The sequence below is a fragment of the Palaemon carinicauda genome, chromosome 10 (assembly GCF_036898095.1).
Source record: "Palaemon carinicauda isolate YSFRI2023 chromosome 10, ASM3689809v2, whole genome shotgun sequence".
Classification (NCBI taxonomy): Eukaryota; Metazoa; Arthropoda; class Malacostraca; order Decapoda; family Palaemonidae; genus Palaemon; species Palaemon carinicauda.
This window is the reverse complement of record NC_090734.1, coordinates 117,160,054-117,172,802: the sequence shown is the minus strand read 5'-3', so window position 1 is coordinate 117,172,802 and position 12,749 is coordinate 117,160,054. Positions and strand designations below refer to the sequence as shown.

Here is a 12,749-nt window from a genome sequence, read left to right as displayed (position 1 = left end):
TAGGAAGTGAATATGGCCTTTATTTCTGGATAGGGCCACTATTTCACTAACTCTAGTCCCTGAGGCTATTGCAAACAGAAAGATAACTTTCTGTGTTAGATCCTTTAGGGCACAATCCTCATTGTTCCGATTCGAACCATAGTGCAAGACTTTGTCCAACGATCATGTGATGGGCTTTGGAGGGGTTGCCGGCTTGAGTGTACGCATGCTTTTGGTATCTTATTGAAGATTTCACTTGTGAGGTCCACCTCAAAGGCGTATAGAAGAGGTCTAGTCAAAGCCAACTTACACGCAATTATCGTGGTGGAAGCGAGGCCTTGTTCGTGTAGGTGGATGAAGAAAGAAAGACAGAAATCTTTTGATATTTCTGTTGGTTTCCTTGCTTTCACAAAGGAACCCACTTCTTCCAAGATGATTCAGGAAGACTGCCATGGCCTCCAAGATGTTGATGTGAAAGGTTTTGAACTGGTGCGACCAATTCCTTTGCACTTTCCTTTCTTGCGAATGGCTTCCCCATACTTCCAGGGAGGCGTCCGTGTGTATCACCACTGATGGTTTTGGTGGTTGCAGGGGAATTGTCCGTGCTAGGCTCTTGGCTGTTGACCACGGACTTATTAGCATGAGCAATCGGGTTGGGGTCAACCTTAGTTGATCTCTTCAAGCGTTTGATGTGTATCTTCTTCAGACTCCTTATGCATCCTTTAATCGTGCTTTTAGCACCGGGTCTGTCACTGCTGCAAACTGGAGAGAGCCCAATACTCTTTCCTGTTGGCGTCTTGGTATCCTCTTGTGTTGGATTAGTCTCTTGACACCTCCCGCTATCTCTCTCCTCTTCTTTAATGGAATGGAAGGTGGTGTGACTGTAAGTTCCAATGGATTCCTAACCATTGAAACTTCTGAGCTGGAGAAAGGCGAGACTTCTTGCGATTGATCTTGAAGCCCAGGTGCTCCAGGAACTGAATGACCTTGTTGACTGCTTGCAGACAAGTACTGTAGTCTTGAATGCTGCCCACACCAGCCAATGGTCCAGGTATGCTACTACTTGAATTGCCTCGGAGCGTAGTTACTGGACGATTGTATCTGCTAGCTTTGTGAATATCCTTGGGGCTCATGTTTAGCCCAAAGGCCATGGCTGTGAAGACAAATTTTTTCTTCTGTAGCCTGAATCCTAGGTAGGAGGAGAGGGGCGACTGACTGGAAGGTGCCAGTAAGCATCTGCCAGGTCTATTGAGACTGTGTACGCCCCTTTGGGTAGAAGGGTCCTTATGTGTTGCAAGGTAAGCATGCGGAACTTGTTGTTCTCGATGAACTTGTTGAGTGGAGACAAGTCTAGAATGACTTTGAGTTTGTCCGAGTCTTTCTTGGGAACACAAAACAGCCGTCCCTGGAATTTGATGGACTTCACTTTCCTTATTACCTTCTTGTTCAAGAGTTCTGTGGTATATTCTTCCAACAAGGGGGTGGAGTGTTGGAAGAATTTTGGAAAAGTTTGTTGGAATTTTGTTCCATTTCCAACCGAGTCCATTCGTGATTAGGCTGTGGGCCCAGGGATCGAAGGTCCAATGATCCCGAAAGTGAAAGAGTCTGCCTCCTACCTGGAACCTCTCATTACTTAGAGGTTCCTGAGAACTTGTTTCCGTGACCGCGTCCTCCTCTACTCCTTGGGGGTTTTCTGTACCTTTGTAGGGGTGAAAGGTGGTCGTGTGCCTCTCAAAGCCTGGGTTAAAGACAGGTGACTGGGTCACCAGCTGCTGAGGGATCATCTGGAAGGTGGTTTGCGGCTGGGCTACCATTTGAGGCACCGTGGCCATGGTCACGGCCGAAGTTTTGCAGGTCTACGTGGTCTTCTTGCCTTTTTGTTCTTAGGCTGGGTTCCACCGTGTGAGGAAGATTTCCTCTTTGAAGACATGCCCCACTTTTGGAGAAGGTTCCTATTCTCCGTGGCGGCTTTGGCAATGATTTCTTGGACCACATCTTGTGGGAAAAGTTCTTTGCCCCAGATGCATGATGAGATCAGTTTTCTGGGTTCGTGTTTCACCGTTGCTGTGGCGAACACATGCTCTCTACAGGTCCTCCTTGACCTGATAAAAGCATTAAGTCCTTCACAAGGGTACCCATGTGGGACTTGGCTAAGATTATATACATATCTGGGGTGTTATTTAGGCCTGCACACATTTCCAAGAAGTTCTGATGAGACAAGGAGGTGGCAAGTCTTTCTTTCATTTCTTGTTCCCTTTTCAAATGATGATCTGGCAACTTTGGAAGGTTCTCATTGAACTGTTGGCCTGCTATCTCCGGATCCAACTTCGAGACGGAGAAGGTTAGATGTACCTCTTTCCATTTCTCCTCGCAGGTGGGCATGGCTAGAGATAATGGTTTGCATTCCTCTAAAATTGGGCAGGGTTTGCCCTCTTCGACTGCTTTCATAACACAGTCGAGGGCTTTCACCGAAAATGGGAAAGCTCTGGAGGAAGGAGCAATGAAGGTTGGATGCCTCTTGCTCAGTGCTGAGACTTTGGAGTTGGTATATCCAGCTCCTTTCAGGGTCTGAGTAAGGATGGCCTGTGCCTTGTCATGTTTGAAGACAATGACATCCTTCGGTACCGTTTGCTCGCGGGATGCAGTTTCATCTCGCAGTCTAACCTAACAATCTGGGTACGCTGAAAAGCTGGGCCCGAATTGAAGCTGTTCAAGCGGTTTGGCCCCCAACTTCTCTGAGATGTATAGCTTCCCATTCATCATGGGCATGTGCTCCGTATACCTCCAGGGGTTGGTTTCGGAGCAGTGAGGGAGGTCAAATACTTTAAGGGGTTTAATAGAGCCCCTGGAAGCGCCAGGGCACTTCCCTTCTTGTACTCTCTCTCTTTGTCTGCTTAATGTCTTGGTTCATCTCTTCTTGTTCCCTCCGGAACACTACCAACATGTGCTGGATCGACGTTAGGAGCGCCTGGCTCCTGTCGACCTGTGTAGTCGGATGGGGATTTGGGGCTGAAGAGGTTGATGGCATAGGTTGATATGCCGTCACGGTGAACTGGGGGTTCTCAGTTACCGTCGAAACGGATCCTTCTTCCTCTGTTTGTGGTTGAACCACGCCTTCTTCAGGGCTTTCTTGCAGTAGGTCCTTTTCGGCGTTGGTAGACACCTCCGACATCCGTTCTTGGTGGATGTCCATGCCTTCAAGTGCCTTGTTAATGTCCGAGTCAATCTTCAGTTGAATTAAGGAAGGCTGGACCTGTTCCTGGGGCACTACCGCACTGGATTGAGCCTTAGGGAACAGAAGGCACCTAAGAGATTCTTTGGGTAGGTAAGGTCCCTGAGAGTTCTTTTGGAACCCTCTTACGCACCTACGAAGGGTTTCCCTTGCTGTATTCCTAGCCTGTGTGGAGGCAGGGATGTCTTCTCCAAAGCCGTTGGTCAGCAAGGTCGAGCAGTTGGAGCAACCCTTCGGGTCCCAGTACCTCAAGGATCCAGATACGATGCAGCAGGGTGCATGAGACCTGCACATCGTATGCCCACAAAAGTCCTTACTCTTGTGATTGTAGAACACAACTGCACACATCATCATTGGCTCCTTCTGTAAAGGAAAAGGTTTAAATGAGTATACAGTTGTTTAAATCATCGATATAAATGCATACTTTTAATAGCAATACTTACTATTATATTTAATAGCTTGGGATAGTAAGCTAGAAAGGAAATAGGAAAGACACTATCTGTGTTTCCTCTCCCAGGCAATCGCTGAGACCTCCGTCAATATCAATATTCAAATTCCCTATAAGGGAGAATACAGGGCGGAACGACTCCCGTACGTAGAGCCGGAGTTAGTAAATATTTATACTAACTTCTCCACCTGTAGTATATTAATAATGAACGGTGTTTTATATGTGTTTCAATGATCAAAGGATTCATCTGGGTGTTAAGGGATTACTCAACCTCAACATGTTATGCGGTCGCAACAATGGACTGTGATAGGATACACAGAGTATGTTAGAAATACTTGTATTACTGTATTGTTGTATACTGTAGTTTTGTGGTATACTACCGGGGTTAGGCTAGTGCCTAGTGGCACTAACTGATAGAGAGAGAGAAAGAATGGAAAGGAGGATTTCCTATTACAGTACAGTATTATGGTTTAACACAATAACTGGAAATGTAGGAAGGCTATCCCGCCGCCTACTGTCTCCTTACCAGAATGAGAGTTCTAATGGAAGGGAAGGAATCCATCTGATTCTAGTTTCCATCCATCCACAAAATTTTGCCGCCGGCTGTACTGCCGGTTGCAAGATTTGTGGATGGCAGGCCAAGAGAGGACTGAAGAATTCTCAACAGTATGTTGGTTTTCCCACCGGCAGCCGTCAGGGCTGGCTCAGTCCTTCCCGCTGGAGCATTCACCTCCGGTGAAGAAAGGACATAAGGAGGAAGTGGCCGAGGCAGTAAGGACATAAGGAGGAAGTGGCCGAGGCAGTAACATAACCACTGCTGGTAGAGTTCCGGCTTGCAACGCAGTCAACCCGGCAAGCCGGGATGACTGTCAGAATACCCAGAATACTGGCAAAAAAATGTTGTGATGGCAAGGCCGACATTAAAGGACAGAGAGGGGAGTGGAAAGGGTCTTATAGTTCACAGGGGAGAAAGGCGGCGACATGTATGCCGCCCACTTTTGGTCGTGAACTAAGGAAGCACGGCTTCCTGTGCCGATGACGTCGTGTGCGGCAGAGGAACAAAGATTCCCCTTTCGGCAACATTGTCGGCTGCAAGACAATACACCGGGAGCTACCATCTTACTTCATAGCCGGGATACTCAGCGGAAAAGAAGACAGTTGGTGTAAAACTATTTAAGTCAAGCCAGAGTTTACTACTCAACGGCGATGACAAAAGATAGAGGTTGCCGCCTGTAATGACGGCGGCTCAGGGAGGGTAGAAGGGTTTAGCCACTTTTCTCTAAAAGAGAATATATCGAACCTTATCCATAAATTCTAGGGGATATATGTCCCCATCCGAATTAATAAGGAACGATATGGTGAGGTTAAACATGGGGGATTACTTTACTAACGTATACATAACAAGTTAGGCTGGCCTAACTCTTGTGGGGACCGCGGCCAAAGTGGAATAAAATAAATTGTATGCAATATCTTCTCTAGTATAATTTGCCTAACTAGCTAAAATTTAGAGCTAAATACCGGGAATGTAGCTCTATTGACTAAATAAAATGCATTTATAATATGTGACAGCGGTCTTAAAATGACCGCCTCCGGTGTCGGCTACGCTCAACCAAAAACACTTAAATTATACGAATTTAACTGTCAGAAGGGAGCCTTAAAATTATACAAAGAAAGATTAAATACTCAACTTTCTAGAGGATGAAGTTGCTGGAGATTGTATGATTATATTCCAAAAATCCGTAACAAACACCGGGAAAAGCGTGGGAGCGCACTTAGCTTAAATGCTACACAACAAGGAATGATGGGCCATAGTAGTATGGCGAGGATGTCCACCGGATAACGGCTCCCCTTTTGTTTGCCCCTCTTCCCCCTCAAAGAGTTTAATCTATTCAGGGTGAAGATTGCTATGGATCGTATCTAAAATACATCCCCTGATATTATGTGATATCCTTAAAGCTATATTAAGGATACTCGCGCCAGGAGTTAGAATTCTGGAGACCTATGGTTAATTCTCTGGGAGTATCACTGTAGCAAATATCCCTTAGAAAACTATCTAAAGGAATCTTCCATCAGGACGACATGGCCGAGCTCGAAAAAAAACGTTAGTATGGAAATATCATTTGTTTACAAGTTTTTCATTTTGTTATTTTGAACATCTATTTCTGGGTGTTTTATATAATTCAGACCATAAAACGTTTAGAACGCCAAAGAATTTCCATGAATTAGTGGGAAGTTTAATAAATGTAATATTATACAGTTTATTTCTTCACTATAAATCAAGTGCACCGTCACCATGAAGATTAAGTTGAATGGAAACAACAAATGTTCATTTCAACAAAACACCCCAAATTCACTTTATATTCTTTGATAGTTAAGCCCACCAGCAAGTTTCTTTTCCTTGTGCTAAGATTAGCCGTTATCGTCCGTTTTTAATTTCATCCACCAAATTCTTATCTTCTGTCTCTATATCACTGAGATTTACTTCAGCATATTTATATCTGTGCATTGTAGCTTGTGGCAAGCTGATAAGAGTCATAACAATACAAAACAAAAAAGATATCCCGGGTATAATTGATTGTATTCAAAGAAAATAACGAGCTTATATAAATACAAACGGTTGAGGGCAACAATGGCACTAAAATCTCAAAAATGTGAAACATATATTGGTAAGCTTAAACAGGTTTTTCGATTAGCAGTGCGGGAGAGAGCGAGAGATTAAAAAAAAAAAGAAAAGCAATAGCATTACAGTGTAAGAGCGAGTATGAAATACACGTGCATTACACGATCATTTGTAACACCAAAAAATATTCTGTTTACCCCTTGTGGCGGTGCCGAGTGAGGGTTGTGAACTCAAAGGCAGGATGCAATCAACTGAGTTATATTGTTATAGAACACTCTCCTTTATATACAAAACCTCAAGGCAACAGGACATAACAAGTTAACAAGACAGACAGTGTTACAGAGGAAACAGCAGACATGAATTTTCATGTTCGTTTAGTGCGAGGGAAGAGCGAAGATACAAGCATAATATATGCAAAAGGAATTATGTACAATTGTGTGACACACGGTTGGTACACCCCCCTTTCGCCGACATTAAGTGTGGCGATTTATCACCGGTTTATACAAAATAGCCCGATGTACTGGGCAGATCACAAAGTCTGAGGGACAAGCTACTCAAAACCATCGGGTGATTAATTAGAATATGGGCATCTTTAACAAATTTTATTACAAAAATAATCTAATACGTAGGAAACATGAAAAATTAAACTTTACTTAACATTCGAGAACATGTGACTGAAAAAAACTATGTCCACTTCGGACTCAAGATAACAACAAATTAATTAATCATTCATAAAGTTACCTCGATAAAACCCTTATCGAGACCCCTAGACGTGCTTTACACAATACCAATGATCCCCTGGCACAAGGATCGACAAAATATCAACAGATAAAAAACATTACTACAACTCTATCAAGACCTACACGGAAACCGACCTGGGTACAATAGGCGTGGGGAGAGAGAACAATTAGAAGGGACTTACTGTGGTTGGGGACGTTGGATCAAAGAGGACGAGCTAGCCTTGCAACCTCCGACGTCACCTTTTTGGCGCAATTTGTCCTGAACCTAAATTTCTAGATTGGATTTTTTTATCATGTTACAACAGAATGACGTTATTTTTCCTAATCTTAAATTACCAGCAATTGATTTTATTAGTCTCAGCGCCTTCCTACCAGGCGGTTTCCCTTTTTGGTTCTAAACGTTCACGTCTGGAACTACATTCATTCGCCCGCGAGTTTTCTCCTCTCCCTCCAGTTTGACGTAGTCGTAGGTGGAGTCAAATGGCGGGAATTTCGATTGATCGGGTCGAAATTCCCGACATTAAGGAATATTCAAGGTAAGGCTTATTGTGAAGCACACTTTTTGTATTGTATTTCAAAAGATATCGATACTTTATTATAGCATTAGAATCTTTTGAAAAACATTTCACTCCTCTATCATCAAAGACGAAGCAGAGACGCAATGATGGTAATGATGAACCGTTTCTTTTAATGGCTGGAAGAAACGCAGTTAACAATTCACGTTGAATAACTTTAAAAGGCGCCCTTGCTCATGAGGTTCCAGGAGGTTTGCAAAATACAGTTAAGTTTCCGCATTTGCGAATTAGAATGTTGGTGAAGGCAGTACTACAGTACATTATTTTTATACCGTAGTACTCATACCCACACACACGGGCAGAGACTGACACTATTCATCTATCTATCTATCTGTAATTATCTCTCTCTCTCTCTCTCTCTCTCTCTATATATATATATATATATATATATATATATATATATATATATATATATATGTGTGTGTGTGTGTGTGTGTGTGTGTGTGTGTGTGTGTGTGTGTGTGTCTCACTCGAAGAAAATACAATTGGCTTTCTAACAAAATTTAGGATTTTCTGGGTATAATTACGTCATAAAAAAAGGGGAGGGAGATCCCATGCCAGACGAATAATGTTTTCCTACAATCTTTTTAGCTGTGATTTTATTATCATAATGGCATGATAATGATAACTTATTTCACTTGAATTGTCTGTTAAACTTGTTTACCGTCACTGACTACAATCGTTTATAGATTAATTGTGTTCACGACACTGACATTTAAGGAATAATTCCGAGAAAAGGACTAGACGCAATCATTTTAGTCTGAGAATTCCCCATCAAGGCTCAAGAGATTGTTTCCTGGAAAGTGTTCACATACCAATTTTCATGTAAATAGTTTATATTCCTCTACAATAGGATACTATGATATTCGGTTATTGATAATTTAAATATTTTTATATGCATTTAATAAACACATAGATGATGTAACATAGATAAATTAACGGATGGATTTTTTTTTCCGATAATATCTGGCAACTACAGTTACTACACTCTGGTGTGAGTTGAGAACCCGAAGGAAGTCGCTTTTGTTTGTGATAGTGATAGTTGAGCAGGTATCCTGAGTTAGTCACAGTTACAGGGTTGACGTCAAACCTAGCTCACCTGTAACTGTTATTGTGATTTATTACAGTGGACATTCGGCCGCTAATCGGTTGATCTCTTCTATAGCGATGTTTTCGTGTATAACCTTATTTATTCTTCTGGCAGGAGGTGAGAACGAAGTTATTTTTCCAGAGGTTTGATGGTGGTGTGTTGATTAGTTTTATAGTAGGCATCTTTGGAATACATTGAAAACGTGATTTTAGTATTCGTTTTGCGTATCATTTTTTTTTTTTTTTTGTTAACTCAAAATTGCTTTGCGTATCCGATTGTGTTCGAAAACAGATCTGATATGATAATCTGACAGATATATCAAATCGAAAAGTAGGCCTATAGACCGAATTTGAGAAAATATATTGAAGGTATTAACAATTATGGTTAAGAATTCCATGAACATCTCTCTCTCTCTCTCTCTCTCTCTCTCTCTCTCTCTCTCTCTCTCTCTCTCTCTCTCTCTCTCTCTCTGAAGGTCGTAACGTATCTCCTGCTCCTAAATGCACCCAATGTATAATCTCTCCAGCTACGATGTAGTTCAACTGCAGATTTTCCCCCTAATTGTATTTGAACGTTGAATTGCCTTCCAGGAACCAGCTCCAGGCCATGTTGCCTAGTTATAGTTATCCATAATCTCTCTCTCTCTCTCTCTCTCTCTCTCTCTCTCTCTCTCTCTCTCTCTCTCTCTCTCTCTCTCTCTCTATATATATATATATATATATATATATATATATATATATATATATATATATATATATATATATATATATATGTATGTATGTGTTGGAGATTGTAAGAAGGGCATCACATGCTCCAAGGCCTTTACGAAAACCAAATTGCAAACTAGGGAGTAGATGATTACCTTCAGCAAACCTATTAAGACGTTTTGTCAGAAGACGTTCAAAGACTTTAGATAAATGGAGTTATGGAAATTGGGCGGTAATCAGTGGGGCTTGAGCTACCACAAACACATTTACATAGAGGAGTAACATTACCAATTCTCCAAGTGCTAAACGCTCCTCTTCTTGCTAAATTGTGCAAAATAACAGATTACTTTGGAGCTAAGAAATCTGCTGTCTTTATAAAAGATAATGGAAAAATACCATTAGGGTCTACACCTCCATAAGCATCAAGGTCCACGAGATCGAAAAGCTAAACTAGTTAGTTTAGCCTCAGGAAAACAGGAATGAGGAAGTTCAAGTTTTTCATTACTCTGTTTACTGTCAGAAACATCAGCCAAAAGGGTTGCCTTTTCCTTTGGACAGTGAGTGACTGAGCCATCTGGTTTAAGTAAAGGAGGAACTGTTGCATCTACACCAAAGAGTGCAGATTTAAGGGTAGACCACCATTTATGTTCCTGAGTTGTACCAGAAAGGGTTTCTTTTATCGTTAAATTGTACTCCTTTTCAGTTGAGGCATAAACTCTCTGAGCTGAGTATAGTTGTTCCAGGTCAAATCTGATCTGTTACCCTTCCAAAGGTGATAGGCCTCCTGCTTCTCCAAATAAGCACGTCTAGGGTTTGTCCTTCACTCGGTACCTTAGCACACGAGAAGGGATACGCCTATCAATTATGTTGACTAGATTCTCATTCAAAGGGACAACAGGATCTACACTACTATCAAAAGATCATGCAAAATCTCATTCCAGTCTGCTTGGGATTTCATATAAATTTTACAAGAGTATGGTATATCAGGGACAGGCTGCTCATTCTTCACTACTAGTGAAATCAAGGCATGATCAGATGTCCCGACTGGAGAACCAACCTTACTATAGTCTGTCCATAATGTCATGAAACATAGAGTAGGTTTCCGACGTTGCCGCTTTGCGCCAATTTCATTCACTAAGTCTCACTTAAGGTGAAAAAACAGTGTAGATTTGGCATACACTTTGCCACATCTCTCTCTGTCTCATTTCAGGAAGGTTAAGTAGCTTATCACTTTGGTTCTGTTACCCAAGCGTGGCGGTTTAAGATGGAAGGCTCCCCACGACAGCAATTAAATGCTCAGACACGAGAAGTCATATTCAATGTCCACGAGTACTTCAAAAGGGAGAAAGAAAACAAAACTGTTATGCATGGCTTTGACAAGGCAGTACAACGTACAATGGATGCAACTAAGCAGTGCAGAAGTACGATATATCGCATTTGTAAGGAAGGAAAAGACAGCTTAGAAGAAAATGAAGCTCCCGTTTTTAACGTAAAGAAAAGGAAAAGACCACCAACTGTAACCAACATCAATGGATTTGATCAGTGCGTTTTACGAAGGACAGTTCTCGGTTATTATGTCAGAAAGGAAATTCCAACGATGGATAGCATTCTACTTGAAGTCAAAGAAAATATTGGATTTAGTGGATGCAGAGAATCTTTACGTAAGATACTTAAAGAAATTGGATTTAAATACGGAAGAGTTAACGGGCGGAAATTTCTACTGGAGAGAAGTGATATTGCAAGTGCCAGGACCAAGTTCTTACGTGAAATTAAAAATATTAGGGTTACAGGAAAAAAGTCTGTTATATTTCTGGATGAAACCTGGATTAATCAGAATTATACAGTCACCAAGTGTTGGATGGATGAAAGTTCGACAGGAGCAACTGGAATAAACCCACCAAGCGGGAAAGGGAGTAGAATTATCATTTTGCATGCTGGATCTGAGCAAGGATTCGTGCCAAATGCACAGTTGGTATTCCAAGCAAAGAACGACGGTGACTATCACCACCAAATGAATCACATAGTATTCGAAAAATGGTTTCGAGAGCAGCTCATACCCAATATACCACAACAGCCCGTTATAATTATGGACAACGCATCATACCATTCAGTGCAAAGTGACAAACCTCCTACCATGGCAAGCACAAAGGGAGCGATCCAAGACTGGTTAAGAAATAAAGGTGAAAATCCCCCAGAATATCTGACGAAGTGTGAATTGCTTGAAATGGTGAAAGCAGTGAAACATGGAAATGCTCCAAAATATGTCATCGACAAAATAGCTTTGGAAAAAGGTCACAGGGTCGTAAGGCTGCCACCTTATCACTGCCATTATAGTGTATACAAGGTCCAAGCAATTACCAGACCTGTGAGTAGCTTCATTTATGATTTGCTCACAGCCTGATTCAGAGGCAAAGTCTAAAGCTCTTAAACCATGGCGATCAATAGGAGAGATAGAACTTAACCATTCCCTTTGGTGAGCATTAAAATCACCAACAAAGACAAAAGAAGCCTTTCTATCATCTTCTTGTATCTTAGCTATAATGGTAAGAAGACAATCGAAGATAGGATCATCCATGTCTGGATTCCAGTGGATCGAACACAAATAAAAGTTGTTATGCCTGCCACAAACTTTTATTACCTGAATCTCATGACATCCACATTTGATAGCAGGACTTATGAGAAGCAGGGTACTCGGTCCTAATATACACCGCCATTCCCCTGGCTCTAGGGATGGCATCACGTTTCAACATTATTGGCTTCTTAAAACCAGTTATAAGGAGCTCAGACGAGTGCCTCATATTAGAAACCAAAGTTTCTGAGCGCAAAAGAATATCATACTGTCTGGATGCAACTGTAAGGTCTTGGATATTTGCATGAAGACCACGAATATTGCAATACAGAAGACGACATTGACAAAATCTAGGACGTACTGGTCCCGGATTTCGCTCAATGTCTCCAGACACCATAAGAATTAATAGAAATAAAAAAGAGACATCATACTTAAAAACTAGATTAACAAGAATTATAACAAAAACAATATGTACAGAATTATAAATAAAGTGATTGATGATACCCATAGACTATAGTAAAAAGTCGGAAAAACTGGTCAACATGGAGGAGCCAATACACCATGCAAGGCTAAATACCCTCCAGGATAGCCACTTTAACTGAAGGGAGGACAGTAAGGATGGTTTTGAGAAGAAAAAGAATCAGAAAAGGAAAAGACAACCTCTTGATAAACCACCAGACATCCATGGCCCTTCTATTAAGCCTGCCCAACACACCATTTCAAAAAAAACAAGAGGAAGAAAAAAAATAATAAGATAGAATAGTGTGCCCGCGTGTACCCTCAAGCAAG

The 12,749-nt window shown here is 41.5% G+C and overlaps 1 protein-coding gene across 1 annotated transcript in view; it reads left to right on the top strand.

The window, feature by feature from the left end:
- Positions 1-8,601: 8,601 nt before the first annotated feature.
- Positions 8,602-12,749, top strand: part of LOC137648699 (CLIP domain-containing serine protease B4-like) — a 63,677-nt gene continuing 59,529 nt past the window's right edge. Inside the window, exon 1 of the mRNA XM_068381734.1 lies at positions 8,602-8,801. Coding sequence (XP_068237835.1) covers positions 8,762-8,801 — 40 coding nt within the window. The 5' untranslated portion in view covers positions 8,602-8,761. The remainder of the gene's footprint in view (positions 8,802-12,749) is intronic.